This window comes from Mya arenaria, chromosome 13, assembly GCF_026914265.1.
Source record: "Mya arenaria isolate MELC-2E11 chromosome 13, ASM2691426v1".
NCBI classification, from domain to species: Eukaryota; Metazoa; Mollusca; class Bivalvia; order Myida; family Myidae; genus Mya; species Mya arenaria.
This window is the reverse complement of record NC_069134.1, coordinates 12,777,731-12,805,077: the sequence shown is the minus strand read 5'-3', so window position 1 is coordinate 12,805,077 and position 27,347 is coordinate 12,777,731. Positions and strand designations below refer to the sequence as shown.

The following is a 27,347-nucleotide window of genomic DNA, read 5'->3' as shown; positions in this document are numbered from 1 at the left end:
TCTTCAATGGTCAATCCAGCACATTTGTTTTGCGGCGAGAGGCCCCATATTGTCAACGGACGCATCGTATGATAGGATCTTATATCTTAAAGTTCCTTAGGTTTATTAATTGGAACATTAATTTTTGTCTTTTGACTGGCCACATAAGGCAAATATCCCCGAAACGTTGAGCGTGTGCTGGTTGATATGAGAACCACAGAGCCACTTTTTGTTCACACACACACACACACACACACGCACACGCACACGCACACACACACACACACACATTTCCCACTTAGACATGTTTCAATGAAAGGTGATAACCTATGCATCATGCTCATCCTTCACGAAGGAGACCGCCATATTGTCCATCGGACTTCCTCTAAATTTCTGGTATCCGAAGAATACGCCGACGGCAATGATAAGCCCGAGAACGATCATGCCAAACGCTAGGCCAGCCATCGAGCCTGCAATGTGGAGGCAAATATTAGCAAGGTAAAGTACTACTTTCTGCGTCACTTGAGCAACACAATGCTAACGCTAGCAGGTGATGGCATACTTTACTGAAGGACAAAAGAAGTTTTGCCCGAGTTTTCAATAGAATCTTTCTCAAACAGGGGCATCCTAAATGTAATTGGATTTTTATTTAGATGAAAATCTTTAGAACAAGACCATCTTTGTGCAATGCGCTTACGTTACGGGCTATAAATCATCGGCACCCACGAATTGCCAAGTATCCTCTCCGTTGGATATGAATGTGTGGGGTTTTTTTTCTCAATAGATTCATGTGTAGATATATTGCTCACGGATTCACGCAACCAAAGCCGCTAATTGTTAAGTGCGAATTTTACGTAAACGTGTTAAAAAAATAACGTGTTTAGGCAATTTGACCGTTCTAAATGGAAGTAAGAGCTGCAAAGTACAACGTTCAAAACATTTCCCGTTAGACCATGCTCAAAGCAGTACGAACACATTGAGCGTGTTATGTATGATAAACATAATACTGCAAATACGTTTAAATGTTATTTGAACATCGGCAGTTGATATTTCCGTTAATAATGAAGATTTTTAACTATGGCCCTTATTCAGATTTTTCCGAACATTTCAGGTCCCGCCAAAAAATACTTAAGGTAAGAAAATAGTTGTGTGTTGTTGTTTTTTCATTTTTATAAAGAAAAATAACATCTTTAATAGGATAGTGTGTTGTTACCATGAAGTATATTGAATTAAAACAATCGGTGTAGAACTCGAGTATAGTTTGATTTTGATAACGAAGATAGTCGTTTTAAGACTGGTATGAAGCATGTATATATGGAAAGTTTTTTCTAGTATATTTATAACTTCAGTTTCCTCGTGTTTCCTTTATGCGAGAAGGACAGACATTTGAGAATCATACGTTTGATCATATATAAACAAATCAAACCTCCTGAATATCCTGATGATTTTGGTGGAGCATAATACTTCTGTGGATTGTTGATGTACGGAGTACCATCAGGGAATGCCGTTCCTGAAAAATACAACCGAGGTCAGTAGCGGACAAGGTTACACACTGCATCCTGTTGGAACAACTAACTAAGCCAGTCAGTTCTTGCCGATATTAAGCACATATCTGTAACACCAATTGGTGATCTAAGTCGCTCGTCATGTATCATGGCGTTGCAAATCATTTTTAATTTTAAAAAAAACATGAAAAATACTACTAAGGCCTAAAAACACTTCTGTTTCGGGTTAACCGACCCCACCTACGAAATACGGGCCGACCCTACCGTTTGTATAGTCCGTTGGTAAAAAATACATATCGTAGTTTAAAAAGTTTAATGCTTTACACAGAAGATTGCTTTAACGACATTCACAAATAATGACAATAACGTTCTTACATAATTACATAAAGCCTTATAAAAATAAAAAGCCTACCTACCCTACCGGTGTTTTAAAAGGATGAAACCCTAATCAAGCCAGTTTGTTGGCCTATTGTTTGTTTAATATGTCGTAACACATTTTACAACTGGTAATGTCACTGATACACTTACGGCTGTAGATGTCACACCAGAGATTTGGTTGAGAGGACACCTGTCCCACATTGCGCATGGACGCCGTAGAGAGGCGACATTCGGAGCTGTTGCCACAGTAACCAAAGCTGGCGCAGCTTGCGGCCTCCTGCTCCACACAGATCTTGGCGCACTGGTCCACGGGAATGTTCTGTATAATGCGGTCGGCTTTGTTCAAAAGCTGCATACGAGAGTTCTTTTGGAAATCGGCAAGGTATTTTCCTGTAGTGAGAAATATATAATAAGGAAGTTGTTTCAGTATGGCGCAGTGTTTCTTCTGTCTTTAGGAATTAACTGTTGTTATCTAACCAGTAACAAAAAGCAAACATCTGGGTCACGCTGGACTGACTTTACTTGTTGTATATATCTGTTTTCTTCTTCTGTACAATCAAAGCATTCCATATCACAGATGCATATGTACAAGAAAGACAATGCATCGTAACTATATATGTGTGTGTGTGTGTGTGTGTGCGTGTGTCCGTCCGTGTGTGCGTGCGTGCGAGGGTGGGTGGGTGCGTGCGTGCGTGCGTGTGTGTGTGGTTTTTCATGTGGAGAATAATTGTCATGTGAATTAGTTCTGCCATTTCTGGGTTAGGGTAAGATATTTTCAGTTATCTTTCCTAAAAGAAAATCACTGTCAGTCATGTCAACAGTGGTAATGCGGATATGCATAACCTACTATTGACCACTGAGAGTTTCAAAATCCAACATTAAAACAATTCAAAAATGGCGGTACATGCTTAAAACCTGTATTTTAGATGCAGGTTGGATGTTCGTCTTACTTGAAAAGTGATTGCACATGGGGGAATCCTGTCTGTCGGACTGAGGAACATCGTAGAAGTGGGTCTTGCCAAGATAACAGGTCGAAATGCCATCGCAGAAATCGAAGGATTTGCAGTTGAATCCGTTGTAGTTGCTACATAACTGAGCGCACTGGTCGGCAGTATATATGTTCTGGTAGATGGTGTCGGAGCTTGATAGTACCGTTGTTCCGGCGATCATCTGGTAGTCAGCTGAGTACTTTTCTGTAACAAACAAAGACGCAACACACGTTATGGAAATGTATCAGTGTTGATACATTTCCGATTTCAGTCATGTCCTTATGAAAGGCGTCGCCGGATTAAATCGGACCTCGATTCATATATTTTGTGTTTAAAAAATTTTTAGGTGTGGAACAGCTGTAATTTGTATCTAGTGTTAAAATTTATTGGAATGAATGTATCAGTAGTTTCAAATATTAGCTGCCACATTAAGACCATGAAGAACTCGGTCATCTCTTTGAAATATTCCGTTAAAAGAAGTACGGCAAATAAATAAACGCACATATATATATATATTAGTGTTATAATAGTGCTTAAATCGATGCAATAATTATGAATGTGGATGCATACTTGAGTACAGATCGCACAGTGGTTTGTTGACGACAACGCTTGGCCTGGTGTCGGGGTGGAGCTTAGATAAGACGCAATAGCCGGTGTCGAAACAGTACGAGAAGGAGTTGCACACCCAGCTCTGCTCCGAGATACAGGAGGATGCACAGTCATCGATGGCCACACCAGTCAGGACCAGGTCGTCATAGCCCGGGATGTTCTTGTTGATCTGCATGTTGAACTTGTTCATCAGGACCTCTGAGACAGACAGAATATAAATGCGTATACTGTTGGAACCTTGAATGGTTGGTGGTTGCAATATTTGCAATTAACGATACAGAACAGTTAGTGTTGCATAGCCCTTACTAAAACTGGACAGTACGAATTGTTGTGATGGAAACTGGATGCCAAAACAAACATTGATCTTCCAAACTAACATGTTCAGGAAATAAGATAATTCTTGTTTAAAACAAGTAAAGCTGCTGTAAAAAGCGAGCGTCGTGCATCATTTTATTATATGTTGTTTAATTGGTGTTTAGACACACAGACAAGATCTGCCCCTGGATTGTTTATTACAAATGATGACATCACGAATAATTACATCTGAAATTATTTGAGCAGCCTTATCCGAAGTAACTTACGTGATGACAGTTGGCGCTGTGCATTTTGCTTAACATTCTCGTCAATTGACCCCGCCGTAAACTTCACCGGCTGAAAATATCAGATATTAGTCGAATTATATTCTAATAATTATTCTAATTATCTTCACCGATAGCGTTTCACGGAAACTAATAGCCTAAAGCAAATTCTGAACTAACAAAAAACACACAAACTCACATTTCCATTAACGTTTACAGTGAACTGAAAGTCTCCGATGAGGACGGAATTCTTGAGGGCGGTCCAGGCGGCGTCCATTGATCTCATGAGGGCAGTGTTGTCCACAGTACCTTAAATTAAACAAACACACATCAGGTTGCTACGATATTAAATGGTTAATTATGATTTTTTATCTTAATTTCGTTTGCTTCCATTATAAAAACCATGTTGAAGGACAACAAACAAAGCTTAATTATCGTTTCCTTACTACAAACATTATGTATTTCGAGCTTCTGAAAACGAAAACACCTCGACTTACTCTTTATTCATACGACCAGTCCTGAGGCTTACTTAGGGTGTGTGACTTATTTCCCGTATGCATTTTATGCACTTTGGAGCAAGAGCGATATAAAACAAAAACAATTAGCTAACGTCAACGATTGTAAGCCTTATCTGAGCTCAGGACATATTTCACACGTCATTTGTTTATTTGTAGCCGAAACCCATATTTACGGTCATAGTGATCACAGGTGGTTGATCCAGCCACCACGGACCCGTCCTGTGTGTGCGACTTGCTTAGTCCGCACAGATTGTTGCTGGGGCAGTAGTCGAAGCTCATGCACCCCGTCAGCGTGGACCCGTCGTTACACGAGCGGGCACAGTCCATGGCGCTCGTGACTGTCACCTGTTTATCGTTGGACATTTGGCGGTACCGATTTGGCATCTTCGAGAAATAAGCTGAAACAAAGATGTAACCAGTAAACATAATTGCTGCATAGCTAAACTAATTGTAATGACATCATGGTATAAGTAAAAGTACATAAACGTTTGATAGCTATAGGAATTGTACCGAAATGGTGATACTAAATCTTTGTTTATAAATACATGGGGTGGTATTCCTCAAGCAACTTGAGTGAAAATTTTGAGTTACATGTTCCCCTTTTTCTTAGTTGATTTTAAAGATATAATCTTCAGATATTTTTCCTAAGCCTTTTGGCGATTGCAATTATTTTAAGAAATAATTAAACGGATATTTTTTATTGAATACTGATACAAACCGATTACTTAGTCGTGGAAGGTATAAGGTGTAACGGGCATGCAGGTACAAACTGGTTACTAAGACGCTGAATGTATAAGCGACATGCCCACCCTGAATGTATAACCGACATGCACACCCTGAATGTATAACCGACATGCACACCCACCGACATGCACACCCTGAATGTATAACCGACATGCACACCCAACGACATGCACACCCTGAATGCATAACCGACATGCACACCCTGAATGTATAACCGACATGCATACCCTAAATGTACAACAGACATGCACACCCACCGACATGCACACCCTGAATGTATAACCGACATACACACCATGAATGTATAACCGACATGCAGACCCTAAATGTATAACCGACATAAAGACCCTGTATGTATTACCGACATGCAGACCCTGAATGTATAACCGACATGCAGACCCTAAATGTATAACCGACATACAGACCCTGAATGTATTACTGACATGCATACCCTGAATGTATTACCGAAATGCACACCCTAAATGTATAACCGACATACAGACCCTGAATGTATTACCGACATGCACACCCTAAATGTATAACCGACATACAGACCCTGAATGTATTACCGACATGCATACTCTGAATGTATTACCGACATGCACACCCTAAATGTATTACCAACATGCAGACCCTGAATGTATTACCGACATGCAGACCCTGAATGTATAACCGACGTGCACACCATGTATGTATTACCAACATGCACACCCTGAATGTATTACCGACATGCACACCCTAAATGTATAACCGACGTGCACACCCTGTATGTATTATCAACATGCACACCCTGAATGTATTACCAACATGCACACCCTGAATGTATTACCGACATGCAGGCCCTGAATGTATAACCGACATGCACACCCTGAATGTATTACCAACATGCAGACCCTGAATATATTACCAACATGCACACCCTGAATGTATTACCGACATGCACACCCTAAATGTATAACCAACATACAGACCCTGAATGTATAACCAACATGCACACCCTGAATGTATTACCAACATGAAGACCCTGAATGTATTACCGACATGCACACCCTGAATGTATAACCAACATGCAGACCCTGAATGTATAACCGACATGTAGACCCTGAATGTATAACCGACATGCATACCCTGAATGTATTACCTACATGCACACCCTAAATGTATAACCGACATGCATACCCTGAATGTATTACCAACATGCAGACCCTGAATGTATAACCGACATGCAGACCCTGAATGTATAACCGACATGCAGACCCTGAATGTATTACCAACATGCAGACCCTGAATGTATAACCGACATGCAGACCCTGAATGTATAACCGACATGCAGACCCTGAATGTATTACCAACATGCAGACCCTGAATGTATAACCGACATGCAGACCCTGAATGTATTACCAACATGCAGACCCTAAATGTATAACCGACATGCAGACCCTGAATGTATTACCAACAGGCAGACCCTGAATGTATTACCGACATGCAGACCCTGAATGTATTACCAACATGCAGACCCTAAATGTATAACCGACATGCAGACCCTGAATGTATTACCAACATGCAGACCCTGAATGTATTACCGACATGCAGACCCTGAACGTATTACCAACATGCAGACCCTGAATGTATAACCGACATGCAGACCCTGATGTTTTTATTACCGACATGCAGACCCTGAATGTATAACCGACATGCAGACCCTGATGTTTTTATTACCGACATGCAGACCCTGAATGTATAACCGACATGCAGACCCTGATGTTTTTATTACCGACATGCAGACCCTGAATGTATTACCGATAAGGTTGAAGAACGTCCAAAAGTGTGGTTTCATCCTTCAACAACCTACTAAATGGTTGATGGACGTCCAAAATTGTTGTAATTAAAATTATACCATAACCTACCAAGAGGTTGTGGAACATCCAGAAGTGTGGCCACAAAGTAGATATTAGATGTGTCAAAATTAAAAGTTGGCTTTTGTATTCTTATTGCGTTGACATGTGACATCCTGGTAATTGTTTGGGTCACTTGGCGAACAAACTGGTTTTGATACTGAGCTATACTCTGATCCCATGTTCCTGAAAAAATAAATACAAAACAATGATGCAAACACAGTTTTACACGTTTCACATACGCAGACCATTTGGCAATCTCGTTAAAAGACTCAACCAAATACGTTAAACTCCATATGTTGTATGAAATCCGAAGCGAAGAAATAACGCATTAACGTTCATTTCTTTTCATTAAAAAATATGTAAATAACAAATGTAAAATGCAGGACTTAAAAAACCCTTATCACATCGAAACTACAAACTGATAGGTCCTTTGTTGACAGTTGTATTGGAATGTTATTTTTTGCTCCATTTTTCATCTTATAAAATAGTAATAGTTGATGCTGGTGATCGTATATCGATTACCTGGCCACTCAATAATAAAGGATTTCTTCTGATCCACGGTGTAGCAGCTGGTGACGTCGAATCTGTTAAAGGAAGGGTCTTCCGTCGTCCAATCGTAGAGGTTGTACGTGACCGAGTACCCGACCTGCCATTATCACAAAAACGTATGTTAATTTTATAATTTGGTTTTAATTAGGTATTCAATTTACATTTTACTGACCGTTCTAAGGCGGCTATGTTGTATTATATAATAAATGTGTTGTGTTGTATGTAGAGTTTTGTGTTGTAGTTCCATGTTTCTGGTTTGTGATTGTTGTGTTTTATGTCATTGGCGTTGACCCTGTGCCATTGAACGGGGTTTATGTTTAAACTTTCGACTACTGGACTTGTTTCTATAGTTAAAAAATATTCTTCCCTGATGACTGCAATGAAGTAAATGTACAACCAAAATCATAAATACAACTAAACCTAAATACAAGACTGAATTACAAAAGCTGTAAATGTGAATAAATCGTTGATTTTATAATGTGAATATTTCATTGTTTAACTATACACAAGGTAGATCTTAGACTGAAGCTAAAAACTTACACTATCCGGCGTTGTTATTGCTAACTGGATAGGTACATCTTTTGTTATAGATTTCTGTCCTAGATTGTTTTGCTCCGTCCAGGAATCCTGAAAGTATGTTCCCAACATGGTGAAGTGCATCAACTAAACGATATTTATAACGATTTCGAATTGTCGATAAAATTATAATTATTTTAAAGTACGTGTGTATTGTGCGTAACAGTAGTGAGTACTTATTATTTCACGATAACTACAGTCGAACCCAGTTGGCTGGAACTCCAAGGGACCGGCAAAAATACCTCGAGCCTCGGAAAACTCGAGACAAGCGGGAATGATTACCTTCAGTATAAAGAAATTGGTCCTATAGATCCAGTTTGAGCCAAGGAGAAGTTCGACCTAAGCGAGTTCGAGCCAACGCGGTTCAACTGTACTTCTTACTAACCCCAGTATGGCGTACTGAATATGGTAACTACAAAACGCATTTTTTTATATATATCGCATAACATACCGCAAGGAAGAAAAATTCGAAGGTCGACGTGAACGGTACTGATATATAAGGCAAGGTGAAATCCGTCCGCTTAGAGATGAAAACGTCACACAGAACGCCACGTACTGTCCGCTGTACGAGAGAGACAGAGCAAATATGAAGGGTATTAAATCTGCTTTGTCCCTTCCTTGAGAAGTGTAATAGCATGAATACAAAACAAATTTACGTGTGAGTACAAGGCTTGCAAAACCTATGTGAAAGTGAAACCATTATTTTAAGTTAAAATGATATACGTGTACATAAAATACTTTGAAAACCTGATACAAGACTAACCTGTCCCTCGTATGAGTAGGTCTTGTTATCGAGGTAGAAGAGCTGTGACGGTGACTTCATACGGATGTAAAACTGCTTGTTGGCGTTCTGGTTAACGGTAATGTTGATGGAGGCGTCAAAACTGGCGTTCTGGATAGGAATAATGGAGCAGTTGCCCAGTGTCTTGTCAATGGCGTAGGCGATACCTGCAAGAGTGCATGAGCGTCCATGAGATGGTACAACTATAGTACTAGTTTATGTACGATGATAACGTATTCGTGTACAGCTTTTTATAACATTTTGACGTGCATACACGGCATTTATTAATTTAAAGTTATATAACTCAACACATATTAAAACGCCAATATATATCCAAGTGGAAGATTTCAAAAGTAAAAACGTCGATGTAAGGTTGTGGTACTGTAAAAGATAGTTTGAAGTTTAAAAGAGAACATAAATCGGGTACACAATTTCAACAGTACCAACGTCGATGTATAATTCTTATGCCGTGAAAGGTAACTATATAAGGGAACGAAAATCGGAGCCACAATTTCAACAGTACGATACGTCGGTGTGGCATTCTTGCCGTAAAAGAACCTTAGGTTACGTAAGGAAGTAATATGGGGTACCACCCATTTGACTTTGGGTCGGTGTGTCATTCTTGCCGTAAAAGAACCTTTAGCTACGAATAGAAGTAATATGGGGTACCACCCATTTGACTTTGGGTCGGTGTGTCATTCTTGCCATAAAGAACCTTTAGCTACGAAAAGAAGTAATTTGGGGTACCACCCATTTGACTTTGGGTCGGTGTGTCCTTTTTGCCTAAAGAACCTTAAGCTACGTAAGGAAGTAATATGGGGTACCACCCATTTGACTTTGGGTCGGTGTGTCCTTTTTGCCTAAAGAACCTTAAGCTACGTAAGGAAGTAATATGGGGTACCACCCATTTGACTTTGGGTCGGTGTGTCATGCTTGCCGTAAAAGAACCTTAAGTTACGTAAGGAAGTAATATGGGGTACCACCCATTTGACTTTGGGTCGGTGTGTCATGCTTGCCGTAAAAGAACCTTATGTTACGTAAGGAAGTAATATGGGGTACCACCCATTTGACTTTGGATCGGTGTGTCATTCTTGCCGTAAACGAACCTTAGGTTACGTAAGGAAGTAATTTGGGGTACCACCCATTTGACTTTGGGTCGGTGTGTCATTCTTGCCGTAAAAGAACCTTATGCTACGTAAGGAAGTAATATGGGGTACCACCAATTTGACTTTGGGTCGGTGTGTCATGCTTGCCGTAAAAGAACCTTAAATTACGTAAGGAAGTAATATGGGCTACCACCCATTTGACTTTGGGTCGGTGTGTCATTCTTGCCTAAAGAACCTTAAGCTACGTAAGGAAGTAATATGGGGTACCACCCATTTGACTTTGGGTCGGTGTGTCATTCTTGCCGTAAAGGAACCTTAAGCTACGTAAGGAAGTAATATGGGGTACCACCCATTTGACTTTGGGTCGGTGTGTCATTCTTGCCGTAAAGGAACCTTAGGTTACGTAAGGAAGTAATATGGGGTACCACCCTTTTGACTTTGGGTCGGTGTGTCATTCTTGCCTAAAGAACCTTAAGCTACGTAAGGAAGTAATATGGGGTACCACCCATTTGACTTTGGGTCGGTGTGTCATGCTTGCCTAAAGAACCTTAAGCTACGTAAGGAAGTAATATGGGCTACCACCCTTTTGACTTTGGGTCGGTGTGTCATTCTTGCCTAAAGAACCTTAAGCTACGTAAGGAAGTAATATGGGGTACCACCCATTTGACTTTGGGTCGGTGTGTCATTCTTGCCGTAAAAGAACCTTAAGCTACGAAAAGAAGTAATATGGGGTACCACCCATTTGACTTTGGGTCGGTGTGTCATGCTTGCCGTAAAAGAACCTTAGGTTACGTAAGGAAGTAATATGGGGTACCACCCTTTTGACTTTGGGTCGGTGTGTCATTCTTGCCTAAAGAACCTTAAGCTACGTAAGGAAGTAATATGGGGTACCACCCATTTGACTTTGGGTCGGTGTGTCATTCTTGCCGTAAAAGAACCTTAAGCTATGAAAAGAAGTAATATGGGGTACCACCCATTTGACTTTGGGTCGGGGTGTCATGCTTGCCGTAAAATAACCTTAAGCTACGTAAGGAAGTAATATGGGCTACCACCCTTTTGACTTTGGGTCGGTGTGTCATTCTTGCCTAAAGAACCTTAAGCTACGTAAGGAAGTAATATGGGGTACCACCCATTTGACTTTGGGTCGGTGTGTCATTCTTGCCGTAAAGGAACCTTAAGCTACGAAAAGAAGTAATATGGGCTACCACCCATTTGACTTTGGATCGGTGTGTCATTCTTGCCGTAAAAGAACCTTAAGCTACGAAAAGAAGTAATATGGGGTACCACCCATTTGACTTTGGGTCGGTGTGTCATGCTTGCCGTAAAATAACCTTAAGCTACGTAAGGAAGTAATATGGGCTACCACCCTTTTGACTTTGGGTCGGTGTGTCATTCTTGCCTAAAGAACCTTAAGCTACGAAAAGAAGTAATATGGGGTACCACCCATTTGACTTTGGGTCGGTGTGTCATGCTTGCCGTAAAATAACCTTAAGCTACGTAAGGAAGTAATATGGGCTACCACCCTTTTGACTTTGGGTCGGTGTGTCATTCTTGCCTAAAGAACCTTAAGCTACGTAAGGAAGTAATATGGGCTACCACCCATTTGACTTTGGGTCGGTGTGTCATTCTTGCCGTAAAGGAACCTTAAGCTACGAAAAGAAGTAATATGGGCTACCACCCATTTGACTTTGGATCGGTGTGTCATTCTTGCCGTAAAAGAACCTTTAGCTACGTAAGGAAGTAATATGGGGTACCACCCATTTGAGTTTGGGTCGGTGTGTCATGCTTGCCATAAAGAACCTTAAGCTACGTAAGGATGTAATATGGGGTACCACCCATTTGACTTTGGGTCGGTGTGTCATTCTTGCCGTAAAAGAACCTTTAGCTACGAAAGGAGGTAATATGGGGTACCACCCATTTGACTATGGGTCGGTGTGTCATTCTTGCCATAAAAGAACTTTAAGCTACGAAAAGAAGTAATATGGGGTACCACCCATTTGACTTTGGGTCGGTGTGTCATTCTTGCCGTAAAAGAACCTTAAGCTATGAAAAGAAGTAATATGGGGTACCACCCATTTGACTTTGGGTCGGGGTGTCATGCTTGCCGTAAAATAACCTTAAGCTACGTAAGGAAGTAATATGGGCTACCACCCTTTTGACTTTGGGTCGGTGTGTCATTCTTGCCTAAAGAACCTTAAGCTACGTAAGGAAGTAATATGGGGTACCACCCATTTGACTTTGGGTCGGTGTGTCATTCTTGCCGTAAAGGAACCTTAAGCTACGAAAAGAAGTAATATGGGCTACCACCCATTTGACTTTGGATCGGTGTGTCATTCTTGCCGTAAAAGAACCTTAAGCTACGAAAAGAAGTAATATGGGGTACCACCCATTTGACTTTGGGTCGGTGTGTCATGCTTGCCGTAAAATAACCTTAAGCTACGTAAGGAAGTAATATGGGCTACCACCCTTTTGACTTTGGGTCGGTGTGTCATTCTTGCCTAAAGAACCTTAAGCTACGAAAAGAAGTAATATGGGGTACCACCCATTTGACTTTGGGTCGGTGTGTCATGCTTGCCGTAAAATAACCTTAAGCTACGTAAGGAAGTAATATGGGCTACCACCCTTTTGACTTTGGGTCGGTGTGTCATTCTTGCCTAAAGAACCTTAAGCTACGTAAGGAAGTAATATGGGCTACCACCCATTTGACTTTGGGTCGGTGTGTCATTCTTGCCGTAAAGGAACCTTAAGCTACGAAAAGAAGTAATATGGGCTACCACCCATTTGACTTTGGATCGGTGTGTCATTCTTGCCGTAAAAGAACCTTTAGCTACGTAAGGAAGTAATATGGGGTACCACCCATTTGAGTTTGGGTCGGTGTGTCATGCTTGCCATAAAGAACCTTAAGCTACGTAAGGAAGTAATATGGGGTACCACCCATTTGACTTTGGTCGGTGTGTCATGCTTGCCTAAAGAACCTTAAGCTACGTAAGGATGTAATATGGGGTACCACCCATTTGACTTTGGGTCGGTGTGTCATTCTTGCCGTAAAAGAACCTTTAGCTACGAAAGGAGGTAATATGGGGTACCACCCATTTGACTATGGGTCGGTGTGTCATTCTTGCCATAAAAGAACTTTAAGCTACGAAAAGAAGTAATATGGGGTACCACCCATTTGACTTTGGGTCGGTGTGTCATTCTTGCCGTAAAAGAACCTTTAGCTACGAAAGGAAGTAATATGGGGTACCACCCATTTGACTTTGGGTCGGTGTGTCATTCTTGCCGTAAAAGAATCTTAAGCTACGAAAAGAAGTAATATGGGGTACCACCAATTTGACTTTGGGTCGGTGTGTCATTCTTGCCGTAAAAGAACTTTTAAGCTACGAAAAGAAGTAATATGGGGTACCACCCATGTGACTTTGGGTCGGTGTGTCATTCTTGCCGTAAAAGAACCTTTAGCTACGAAAGGAAGTAATATGGGGTACCACCGATTTGACTTTGGGTCGGTGTGTCATTCTTGCCGTAAAAGAACCTTTAGCTACGAAAGGAAGTAATATGGGGTACCACCCATTTGACTTTGGGTCGGTGTGTCATTCTTCCCTAAAGAACCTTAGGCTACGTAAGGAAGTAATATGGGGTACCACCCATTTGACTTTGGGTCGGTGTGTCATTCTTGCCTAAAGAACCTTATGCTACGTTAGGAAGTAATATGGGGTACCACCCATTTGACTTTGGATCGGTGTGTCATTCTTGCCTAAAGAACCTTATGCTACGAAAGGAAGTAATTTGGGGTACAACCCACTTGACTATGGGTCGGTGTGTCATTCTGGCCGTAAAATAACCTTAAGCTACGTAAGGAAGTAATATGGGGTACCACCCATTTGGCTATAGGTCGGTGTGTCCTTTTTGCCTAAAGAACCTTAAGCTACGTAAGGAAGTAATATGGGGTACCACCCATTTGACTTTGGGTCGGTGTGTCATTCTTGCCGTAAAAGAACCTTAAGCTACGAAAAGAAGTAATATGGGGTACCACCCATTTGACTTTGGGTCGGTGTGTCATGCTTGCCGTAAAAGAACCTTAAGCTACGTAAGGAAGTAATATGGGCTACCACCCTTTTGACTTTGGGTCGGTGTGTCATATTACGTAAGGAAATGATACGTGGTATCACCCACTTGACTATGGGTCGTCATTACGGTACAAGCCTGGGAAGGAGAGATACCTGTGCTGTAGTCATGGATCTCTGTGACGGGGTTGCTGGTGTAGTAAGGGTAGACATTTCCGGGCCGGTAGTCGAACCGAACCAGCTTGTAGGAATAGTCGTAGTACACCTGGGTGTAGAGAATGTAAACGCGTTCACATGTATGTAATGCCTTGCAACATGGTTATTATTACATGCAATGTATTCAATACGGGTCATAACATTCGACACAGTCATGTGAGCTGTGATATGTAGCAGGTCATTAAGTCTTCTGTGATAAATATGTGAATGATAACATATGGAATATGTTGAATAGACAAACAAAAAAATCAGATAAACTGAACTAAATTACAAACACATTTGGTTTCGTTAATAAATTGACTCGTATGTGTGCCTTCATGAGCACATCAGATGAGACACCATGTACGTACGTACAGTTGAATCTATCATGAACAGTTACGATTAGTGACTTCAAACATACGATCATCAAGACAGTGTAAAATCTATTTTCACAAAATATATGTGTCTAAATAACGCAGGGACAACACAAAACACCGACCACCTGCCCTGTTTTTGTTAAATAATGCTCTCATAAAATCTCAATGCCAATATGAATTGTTCAATCAAATCAAGTCAATAAATGGGCACTTATCGTCATCAGAGAAATAAAGACATATCAAATAGTTTGGAAAGCTGATTATCGCAGCACTATCGACCCAATATCTATAAACACGTGCTCGACTCGGTACGGCAAGCCCGTATCGTCTCCTTTCCACGACCTCTCACATCGTCAGTGAATAGTTTTATCTGGAAGTCAAAATCAACCACAACTAGCCGATGAAAAGGTGTAAAGAGCATTTAATCTTTTCTTTTTACCTGTTCGTACACAATGTTTCGAGTGTACATTATACATGCATATCATTTCTACATTTAGGTTCAGTTTTATATGAGTATTATCTCATAGAAGTTCAACTTTAATACATATTTTGAAAAATAAATGCTCTTTCAAGGTATTTAAATTTCTTAACGAGTTTGAATCTATTTCATATGCTGCGTATATATGCCCGACATTTACCCCTGGGGGTAATGGTCCAAGTAATGATCAAAGTGGCAGAATGAAAATTGAACGAAATTTGTTTTGGGGAGAAACAGCTTTTGCAGAATAAAAGACACACTGCAGTACTGCGCAAGATGCTAATGGTGTTAAACTCAGCTAATTTTTTGTCCAAATGTAACTAATATTTCAAAAAAAATCGTAATACAATAAGTTTAAGTAATTTTAATGGTAAACAGTAAGCAGGGCCATAAACATATGTTCAGTTGTTGATTAATTGCTCACCTTCACAATACGATACACTGATGATACAATTACTTCATATATTGCACGTACTTGAAATTATACATAACTCACGCTTCGCAAATTTAGGAATAATTTTCAATAATTTTGGTAGTGGGAGCCGTAAGCGTTTACTTACGTCATTCTATATGTAAGACATTGCCCGTATAAAGATATCCTTTGATATAAGAACTGCCGGGAGCTCTGGTGAAGATTATCCGTAACAAAAATCTCAAATGATTTATCAGATCGCATTCATGTAGAAATAAATGACGCGTCACCCAGATTTGACAGTATAGGAGTATCACTCCCGTACAGCTTAAAGAATAATCCAATAAGTCAACATTTAACATACATCAGCCTGAGAGATGGCGCTGTCTAGAGAATCCACGATCTCCTCACGGTAGGAATACTGGGCCGTGAGGTTGGGGACTGGCTTCGTGCTCTTCCGGCCTGCACACTTTAAGCCCCGAGGAGGCTGGAAAACAATGAATTGCACATTGAATTGGAGCACAATTGTACCCGTTGAACACGTCACCCGTTGGCCGCGATTCATGTACAATATCTATAAAATATTACAGAAAAAACAACACTTTAAACGGTATATAATCTGTTACTTTTGTTCATACATTTAAACATCGTTAATCCGAATGCGTCAGGACCGTGGTAAAAAATTCGGATTAACGATGATTCGGATAAACAATTTTAGAAAATGACAGCATTATCTTTCGTGACGAAAAATATTAAGTCGTGAAGATTGCAATGTCGGCTATACGTTACCAAGGGAGCATAAGTTTGGAATAGCGAGTTCAGATTATTGATATAAATTTGTATTAAACAAAAAAAGAAATTGGCCAGAGTATGTTCATACCATGAATTTCGCCTCTGGTGCCCAAATGGAATGGCGGAAATCAAAGTATTCGTATATGTGGTGAAATGTCTTGTAGCTCGCACCGTTATTTTGCGGGACGTACTGATTTCCAGTAATCTCGGCACGAATCGGAACCACGTGACTATTGTCCGGCTCAAGCCATGTATAGTTGGTGTACATCGCTGCAGGAAATATTGTAATAATTTCAACTATTTTTATTCTTGTCAAACGAATCGTTTTTACGTCTACTTAACATTAATCTAGTCACAAATGTTTAAGCATGTTTAAAATATTATTTCTATCAACAATGAAATAAAAACACTAACAAGAATAAGCCCAGCAGCTCCAAACAGTGAGTGTTGTAACTAAAGGCTCAATGAAAAGGGTCTGCTACCCAACAATACACATACCGCAACAACACGTTCACTTAACTTTCTTAAAACGTGATATATCAAACAATTTGTCAACACAGACTAATGTATCAAAGGAAGTGTAACGGCATGTCCGTAGTACCTGTGAAGTAATAGTCGAGTGTGAAGTTGGACTGAAGCATGCTCCAGTACATACAGGAGCGCCACCAGTCACACTGGATGCCTCGGACTGCCTTTCGACCCATGTACAACTGAAATAAAACAAACCAGTATAGAGATTTTACATGTACGTGTGTTGCTGTACGAGCCAGTTTTAATGGCACCTCGTATTGTCCGTACATGGCAACGCGTATTGCCCGTACATGGCAACGCGTATTGCCCGTACATGGCAACGCGTATTGCCCGTACATGGCAACGCGTATTGCCCGTACATGGCAACGCGTATTGCCCGTACATGGCAAAGCGTATTGCCCGTACATGACAACGCGTAGTGCCTGTCCATGGTACAACATAGTGCCCGTACATGGTACCGCATAGTGCTCGTACATGGTAATGCGTATTACCCCTACATGGTACTGCGTAGTGCCCGTACATGACACTGCGTAGTGCCCGTACATGAAAATGCGTATAAACCGTACATGGTACCGCGTAGTGGCCGTACATGACAGTGCGAAGTGCCCGTACATGGTAATGCGTATTACCCCTACATGGTACTGCGTAATGCCTGTACATGACACTGCGTAGTGCCCGTACCTGGTAATGCGTATAACCCGTACATGGTACTGCGTAGTGCCCGTGCATGGTACTACGTAGTGCCCGTACATGACACTGCGAAGTGCCCGTACATGGTAATGCGTATTACCCCTACATGGTACTGCGTAGTGCCCGTACATGACACTGTGTAGTGCCCGTACCTGGTAATGCGTATAACCCGTACATGGTACTGCGTAGTGCCCGTACATGGCACTGCGTTGTGACCGTACGTGGTAATGCGTATTACCCTTTATGATACTACGTAGTGCCCGTATATGACGCTACGTAGTGCCCGTACATTGTAATGCGTATAACCCGTACATGGTACTGCGTAGTGCCCGTACATGACACTGCATAGTGCCCGTACATGGTAATGCGTACAAACCGTACATGGTACTGCATAGTGCCCGTACATGACACTGCGTAGTGCCCGTACATGGTACCGCGTAGTGCCCGTACATGACACTGCGTAGTGCCCGTAAATGGCACCGTATAGTATCGTTTTCATTAGACCAAAAGACTGAATGAAAGTCAGAAAATAAATTCCCATTACTTTATATTAATACAATAATAAGTTCGTTTAGTATGGTTATTTTTTCATTTGCATATGTATAATGTAACACCCCCCCCCCCCCCCACACACACACACACACCCACCCCACCTATGACTGGCAGAGGGTTTATCGCGATGCACACTCTTGATTCTTATTCTCATTACAACAATGGCAAGTTTATACAGAAACAATTACATACAGGAGTCTAGAGCTTGACTTACCAAGCCGTTGTTTTTGGCGAAATGGAGGGTATCAGACGTCGTGTATATGTGGGGAACTCCGGAACCATGCTGTAGTTTCATACCAAACAATAGCTGGTTATCATCGTACTTCATGTCGTCGGCATAACAAATGCCGTCTACAAAAATGAGATACATGAAACGCAAAACTATGATTCCAATTACTCAAATTATAGCTGATTAAAGGGTGAATGACTTTTCTTGCATAGTCTATTCATTTGAATTGGAATAATATGTTCATTGTATAATTGTACAATTCATGTATTTGTATACAATTTATGTATTTGTATGCAATATGTATGTTTATCACGAAAACTGTATAAGTTTAAGTGAAAATAAAATCTGTTCTGTTCTGTTCTGTAAATGTTTGGTAAACGCAAAAGGCTATCACTCCTTGAAACAAACACATGATATATCCAGACACAAGAGCTTAATATCACTTGTTATAATAACAACGGTCGACAGCTTTCAAGAACTTACTGACGTCGTAGATGATTTGATCATTGGTATAGTCGAAAATCATGTAATCTTCGGTATTGTTCGTGATGGTCCGTAATGCGGCCCGGTTGTTCAGCATGTCATAGTACTCCTCGGCCACGATTGTGGTTTTCTTGTCCAGAATGTTAGCTTCCACTCGCACCTGGAACGTGGATGGTATCGTTGGTACAGGCGGCATAACCGTTCCTGCCGGCACTGAAAGTACGACATAGATTGAATATACTACTGTAACAGCACGCTATATTTGGTTTCTAGTTAACCGGTATATAGCAAAGCGTGTCTTATATAATTGCAGCTAGTCAGAAATTGTCAATGCAATATAAAGAGGAATTATAAAGTCGGTTGGTATCATTATATCCAACAAACATATAATGGTGCACATCATTAGAGGTAAGTTCAATGAATCTGGGTAACATATGAAATATTTAACTTGTGATAAAAATATGAATGGACTGATAAATTAATTCCATAAGGATAAACAAAATAATATGTATGGTTCCGGGGCCTGACCGACCCAAAATTTAATCGACGACCCTACTCTTTTTTTCGTATTTCTTTCAGAAAAAAAATGACAGCCTTCATGTTGGTGATGCTAGAAGGTTGATGAAAGTTGTGACATTTGTAGAGTTGTTTCACAACTTTAACAAACCTACAAGCATCATCTCAACTGCCAGAAAAATTGGTGGCAACGTCCGTAAATGAGGATAATCCTTACGAGAGATAATATTGAAATTATGTGTAAGTAATGAATAGCATTTTGCATACGCTAATACTATTGAATTATTTGCAGCTCAGACATTATGTTCAATATTAAAGTAAGATGTGTGTTTTCTGGACAAAAGTTCGCCACCTGAAGTAAATGGCAGACACATATTCCTGGATATACCAGTTCATATTTTAGCATCAGCCATCATTGGTCAGATTCTTAAGATTTCCACGTGGACCTGCTTAAGATTTGTTGTGACAAGCCATCTTACCCGAACCCTTGTGTCCTACGCACTTAGAGAGCCTCATTAATGTAGTATGTGGGGAATAGTGCAAAAAACACTCACCGTACATCTATGTTACAAAGCAGGTTGAAAACGCGGCCTGCTACAGAGTTAAGTTAAGAGGTACATACAAGTAGTGTTTAGAACACAACATATACAGCCATAAGTTACATGCATATAAATGAGAAAAAGGACATGTTACATAAAAAAGGACAAAACCGGCATACCTACCCTTATGCTTTAAGACATGTCACAGGAACCACACATATAAGTTTTATTTGACCTAATTACAACTTATCAGTCAACTCGTTATGATTTACAATATGGCCACATATTATTCAGTTTTAAAAATCGTAAGTTATTTAACTTTATTAAGAGCCATGTTTACAGTTGTTTCCCAGTTGAGTTGTGTTGGGTGGAGCACACGTCTGGTATTGGTAAGGCGGGGGTGTTGTGGATGGTTGCCCGAGGGTCGACCCCAGCAGGCATCCTACACACATCAGCAATGACCGCAACATCATCTGGGGAGAGAAAACGTAACATATGAAGTTTACCTCTATAACAGTTATTACGACTAAATATTTACATATTGGTATCACAGAATATGACGAACGCAACAGCAGGTTTAGAGAAGACGTAAGGTGTACTTATAGTATATGAACGTACAAAGTAAATTCCATCAAAGTCCGCGTGGGCCTTGGAGAACTTACAGGTCCACGGATAAAGGTTATGGTAAATCATATGTTTATTTTCAAACGAGTTTGCTATAGGACGCTTTGAAACATTTTTTTGTGTAAAAAATACAATAAACATAGCCTCGAAAGCAGGGTGTTTGGGCATATCAGTTACGGAAAATATCCTTACAAGTTATTCATGGAGATTCTAGAATAAGTCAGTTATATAAAGTTACGTTATCAGGACAGTAAGTTAAAATAGCAATGTCACTCTTTTTGAAAATTAAATGAAAATGTCCGTTTAAGAAAAAGTACAAGTTAAACGCGTTATTCAACAACAGAAACAATCAAATATCCTTACCCCTTTCATATATTTTCCAAAACAGTAAAACTATGGCTGATCTATTTGCCCATGAAGCCAAGTTGGACTCTGGCACGAAGGTGTACATGCGAGATATGGGCCGTTATCAGCGGACGGACGGACAGATCGACACATCCCCGCTGATAAAGACTGTGTGATCTGAGCTACATATCAGCGACGCACTGAATTTGGTTCATGAATAATGGCCACGATATAACAGCCTAGTATATCATATGAATGGCGTTAAAACGTGAATTCAGTGTTTTAACTTTATGCATTTTGAATTATATAGTCAATTTGAACACATTGATGAAGTAACGCTAAAATGCCAGGCCCCCGTTCAATAAAGCCCATAAGCACATTTATCGTATAGACTTCACCCGTACCTTTACGGGGTGACCTTAACTTATTTAAACGGGACCTAGGGACAATTTGTATTGAAAAACAGTTTACGCCGAAAGCGGGATTAGCCAGGAAATTTACAATCTTAAGCAGTATTTGCTTTATTAAAACGGTGGCTTGCTGGCTAACAAGGGCAACGCCCAAATGGCAATAACGACGCCAGCGGAAATATATGTTGTTTCCTGCAGTATTCAGTATTGTGAATCGAACTGTGGAAAAAACAATATCTTTATAGGTCCGCACGTAAATAATAATGAAATCTAGTTAAGCATTACTAATGTATAGACTCTTGAAACATGGTCAGGCTTGCATCAAATTCACAGCTCATACTTTTGTTCTTATTCTATATTTACCAGAAGCTAAATGGATTCAATGAAAATATACAATCAATAATCGTACTTTTTATTTTTTGAAAAACCTAACTTATATAAAAACGAATTGCATTACCACATGCATAGTTATCTATGAACATTCGGTCAGATTATTCAATTGTTACTGTTATTTTTAAATAAATAAATATTTTGAGCGAGAAATTTACTCTTCGTATAAATATGTAGCATATGCAGAGTAGAGTCGAAGCAGTTGATTATATTTTTTTCAAAAGAAGTTCACTTATCTTAAAAAATTATGTCAGGTATTATATCCAAAAATCGAGAAAAAAAATGTCTTAAGTATGTCTAAGCTTTCTTTCTCGATAGGTAATATATGGTTGTTTTCATTAGAAACACTTTACCATTAAGACAGATTCGCTTTCTTTATCAATTATGTTTTAATTGCTTGTTTATTATAATTTGATATTTAATCGACACATATTTATGCCACGTATCATCTTCATTTATTGGCGGGAAAGGTTCACTAAAATAACGCACTGCCCAGTGAACGTTCAGTACACATATATTAAAAATAAATGGGAAACGCACACTTTTGTGTAGACTTCCATGATATACTTTTATCACAGAAATTTCAAAAACTACTGCAATGGCAAGAAAAAGATATCAACTATGAGTAAGGATTCAAGAGTTGGCCTGGTCCCTTGTTTTCAAGTTACAGTTTTCATATTTCATTGTAAAATGATACAAACAAAATGTTTAATTAGTGGAAATATTTTCAACAGTTGAATAATTATCCAAGATGTGTTATAAACTGAAACCGCTCTCAACTGGATGTTGGCGATATGCGAAGTATAATGCAGATAAGACAGGAGTAATTCATGAAACTACGATATTGCTACGATTACTGGTTATCTTTTTACGATAATGCAATTGTAAAATAAGATCAGTGGGACCTCTATCAATATCGTTAGTATACAAATAGAGGTCAGGTATAACCACACTGTTTCACAGTAATGTACGAATACTTATAATTATTTAAATGGTTTGAAAGTGTTTTTGTGCATATTTCCGATCAGAAAAAAAGAATATGGGCAATTTGCTACCAAGTTTGCAATCGAGAGTACCAATAGTTCATTAGTTACAGATCCAGGCAGGTTTGGTCTACCGAGCGAAAAACCCAGCGACCGACATGTCAAAATGTTCTCTTTATATTGACCAAACAAGGTTTTTGTTTTGTGACTGACCTTTGACTTGTTGACCTCAAAATTAATAAGGAGCATTTACAGGCCATGACCTCATGAGGACCTTAGGCCTAAGTATTCTGTAGTTCTTAATTAGACAAGCTTTTTGTGTTGAATGTGCCCTTTGACATACTAACCTCAAAGTCAATTTGGCATCAGTTCGTCAGACCAACCCCCCCTACAAAGTTTAAGGACCTTAGGCCAAGGCACACTCCAGTTATCAATCAGACAAGTTATTTGTGTTTAACGTCACCGCGACCATGACCTTCGTCCTACTGACCTCAAAATTACCACGGGTCATTTGCTGGTTATGACCAACCTCCCTATCCATTTTGAGGACGTTAGTCCGAAGTTACCAATCGAACACGGTTAGGTCAACATGTACGACATGTACACAGCAATGTACCTCCCGCTTCTTCAAAGAGGTGGTTATCTAACGACATATCAACCTATCTTCGTCTGTTGCCAACTTTAAAAAAATGAAACGCTTTTTATTGTTCACGTTAATATAAAACTTCTTTGGTCTACGATACAAGAAATTAAGAGATTTTTTTTTTATTATGTTACATATCAAGTCTGATGGAAGAATGTATACATGAAGACATTTACCAAGTACAATTACGTATTTCAAATTCATACTAGGTACATATACGAGTATGTGTATCTCTGGCTTTTCTTTATTCCTTGCTGATTCCTGAAAATCATTGTGAGTTAAGAGTTAATGCGAGTTAAGTGTATCTTAAACGACATAATGAACATTTTTTCTAAGCAGTCTACAGCAAACTAGCCCTCCTGCCGCATTACTTTCTAAATGTCCCTCGTAAATAGCATTGGTGGAATTATTATTTACCCTGACAACCTTCACCATTATTGAACTATGCGCGTGCATATTGCAGTCCGTGGCTATGGTATTCCACACATTGAAAGAAGCGGTGCCTAGCAACACTCTCTGCGTGATGTCAAAGTACACTGTTCAACGTATATGTACTGATCGTGTGTTATCGTTTTATGCACCACAGCTCTCTATATGTAGAGCGAAATATATTTTTAGATTTAAATTGACATCAAGATACATTTACACAATATATGATGAATAATAACAACAAACAGAAACAATGCAATGAAACATCGTTTATAAAGTTCGTTTCAAAGAAATTAGGTCACGCGTTTTTACAACATCAGTTACGGCCCTTTCCCAAAACGTTTACTAATTAGCAAAACGATTACGAAGCCACAAAGGCTATGGAAACAAGTGTATGACACATTCCATATGAGAACATGCACAGGAATGTGTAATATACGTAGGAGAACAGTACTATCTAATTAACTATGAAATTACCATGGCTTTTCTCGCTGCACCTACCCTTGAAGTAAACAAGATTCTAGGCACGACAAGCATTATTGGGCACTAATTTGTGGGTATATCAAGGGTAATGAATAATTTAACCATATTGCATGTTAATTCCATCGCTCAAATTACATTTACAATCAAGTAAAAAACAACAACAAGAAACGCCGAAATGCGAGGAGACCAGGTTTTCAATGATTTACAGAAGAACATTCTTCCTAAAGGCCAAACTTGGTTACAATACGGAAAATTGTTAGGGTTAGGGTTACTAGGGTCTTTTCTATTTTTATTGACAGTGACCTTGACCCTAGGGCCCCCAAACACGATCCCATGTAAGATATTCGTAAACTCTTCATATAAATGCCGTTTGGTCAAGATATGTCAATCCTAACTAAGTTATTTAGTTTCAACCGTTTTTCTATTTCTAGTTTCAGTGACCTTGACCTTGACAGAGAAGCCCTCAATACAATCCCATGAAAGGTCTTAATAAACTCTTCCTAAACATCAAGTAAGGTCAAGATATGTCAACTCTAAAGGTATTCAATTTAAATCGTCCTTTCATTTTAGTAACTATAACATTGACCTTGTCCCTATGGGCCCAAAACGCCGCCGGCATCATTCTAATAACTTCACTATGTGAAAACCTTGTTAAAAATGTATTAGTTTAAATACTACGTATTCTTAACGTACCACATGCGTTTTTTCAGATGTATGTTTAATACATAATACAGTAAAAGGTCATTATGCTGCAGACCAAGACTGACACTGGTCCTACCTAGTTTTTGACGTGAGATCACCCATATTCACGGTCCTAATGATTATACTAAAGCAACATTGCCTTGACCTAGTGACCCGAGATGACCCATATTCACAATGGTACTGAATAACATCCGGAGAAATATTCTGACTGAGTTTCTTGAAGATTGGATGAGCATTGATGATTTTGTTGAAGAGAAAGGTATATTGTACAGCTTCACTGAAAAGTAAAAAATGGAAGATTACTTGAGACTAAACACTATCGAATGAAAACATCACATAAACTGGCAATAGACACGAAAGTTCGGAAATTCGACTACAAGTATTCAATGAATATCCTTCCAAATGATGATAAGCCATATACAAACAAAATTGTGACTGACCGCGACTCAAACATCAACATGTTTTGTGAATGACATATCACGCAAACGTCCTGGGTTTGTTTTTGTACTTATTTCTTTATTAAAGCTGGATTGTGAAGGTAGCTGAAAGCTGATATGAATCACTCTCAATGCCCTTTTCTGTGCAGAAACCAGTACCGTGTCCTTTAAGAGAAGCCGTGATAAGGTACCACTGTTAGGAATCGAACCCCCAACCTCTTGGGTGAGAGGAGAACACCTTAATAATTTATGAACTTAAATATTAAAATCAGCGATCTATTTTGTCAGCAGTCTTGTAGAACTGAATGTCAGGGATTTTCGCAAAAATTGGCTCGTTTCAAAGTTGTCAAAACGTTCAATCTGACGTATTTAATGATTTCAATAAAAACGGTTTTATTCTTGTTTTGATTTCACTTAATACTTTATACTTGTAAACCTTGTCAAAGACAGTACAGCCTTTTTCATCTCCATCTTGAAGTCATTTGATTCAAAATATATGTCTGATTTGGCCTAAAATACACAGAAAATAGAGGTTTGTTTGGAATCAAATCCTACCAGAGCTTACATGTAAGTGATGAATAACCCAAGACGTCGCCTTAGCATAGGGCATGTTATATGTTATATACTTTATGTTATGAGCGTGTGTGTTATACATCTGCCATCGGTCTATCAGCCTGAAGCTTGTTCAGACCAAAGTTTCGTATGTATTGTGAGACCAAATGAAATGTCACAGTAATCACAGAGGTACAATTTCCTATGCTCATTGACATTTCTTGCAATTCTTTTGGAGTAACATGCGACATTTTTCAGAAAGGAGAGGAAAAATAAATCAGACGTTTCTAACTTAGCCAAGATTAAAAATAATTGAAGACCGAGGGAGATGTCACAAAAATCTCACGCTGACCAGCTTTTCTTTTAAGTTTTATGTGCGTAGGTGCAATACTTTTGGACCTACATGAGAGACAATAATTATTTTGTTCAGACCAAATTTTACGAAGTCAATGCCCTTACGCACAATTTACAATGCTGGCAAACCTATGAAGGTTCATGTGTTTGTATGTACAAAACATTTGGAGCAACAATCGACAGATTTTTCAGTGGTGCGACAGGATGCGCAGGGACATACGCATCTCCTATACAGAACCCGAGGGGTAAACAATTATATAATGAATGTATGCTTGGGGTCGATGGCTTTATATTTCGCGTCATGGTATATCAGATGATAATTTAGCAAGAAGGGCTGTATGATGTGCCTTTGTGTTGGTAGTATTGATATTGAAGTTTGTTGACATTCCAATGTTGTGGTCTTGGCGTATATTCCCAATGCAATTTGTCTGGGATTTCCAAGACAATGGACCCTAGTCGTACACTCCAATTGCTACGCGTGCTTTTTTCTTTTTTAAGCGGTCGGGAATTCGTACACTATTCCAAACCATTCATGTATCTTAAGAGTTTCCAAGCCGTGTTATTATTTATATTAATTTTGACGTTTTACACATCTCAAGGCACACCTTTGGGTTAATGTCAAGGACATTTCTACCAAAGTTCATCTTCATTAGCTCTTCGGTGCCAGGAGCGATATTCATGAAACATCGTAAGTCAGTTCGTATGTTAAGTCATTTTAATAATATCAGAACTTTCACTGGTCATAAGATACAAATAATTTCTAAAATAGTAGCTTTTTCATTAATTTAACGAAATACCTTTTATTGTAAGAAAAAGTGTATCCATTTTTAAATTTGACAATGAAAATTTAAGGAAATCGACAGAAGTTGAGAAATTTTAAATGCTGAATGAATACCAGCCCAGAGCTGTAGAATATGAAGAGAACGCATC

The 27,347-nt window shown here is 39.4% G+C and overlaps 1 protein-coding gene across 1 annotated transcript; it reads right to left on the bottom strand.

Annotated features, from left to right (window-relative positions):
• Window positions 1–126: 126 nt before the first annotated feature.
• Window positions 127–21,153, bottom strand: LOC128213167 (uncharacterized). Its single transcript, XM_052918718.1, has 21 exons — window positions 21,053–21,153; window positions 20,406–20,538; window positions 19,011–19,223; window positions 18,513–18,649; window positions 17,127–17,235; window positions 16,614–16,795; window positions 16,098–16,220; window positions 14,428–14,536; window positions 9,087–9,271; window positions 8,775–8,885; window positions 8,288–8,374; window positions 7,721–7,844; window positions 7,208–7,381; window positions 4,730–4,954; window positions 4,238–4,347; window positions 4,042–4,111; window positions 3,422–3,658; window positions 2,813–3,055; window positions 2,013–2,252; window positions 1,406–1,489; window positions 127–449 (listed from the first exon to the last, which is right to left on the bottom strand). Exons 1-21 carry the CDS (start codon window positions 21,059–21,061, stop codon window positions 307–309), a joined length of 3,048 nt encoding a protein of 1,015 aa, XP_052774678.1. The 5' UTR covers window positions 21,062–21,153; the 3' UTR covers window positions 127–306.
• Between the last annotated feature and the right edge of the window lie 6,194 nt (window positions 21,154–27,347).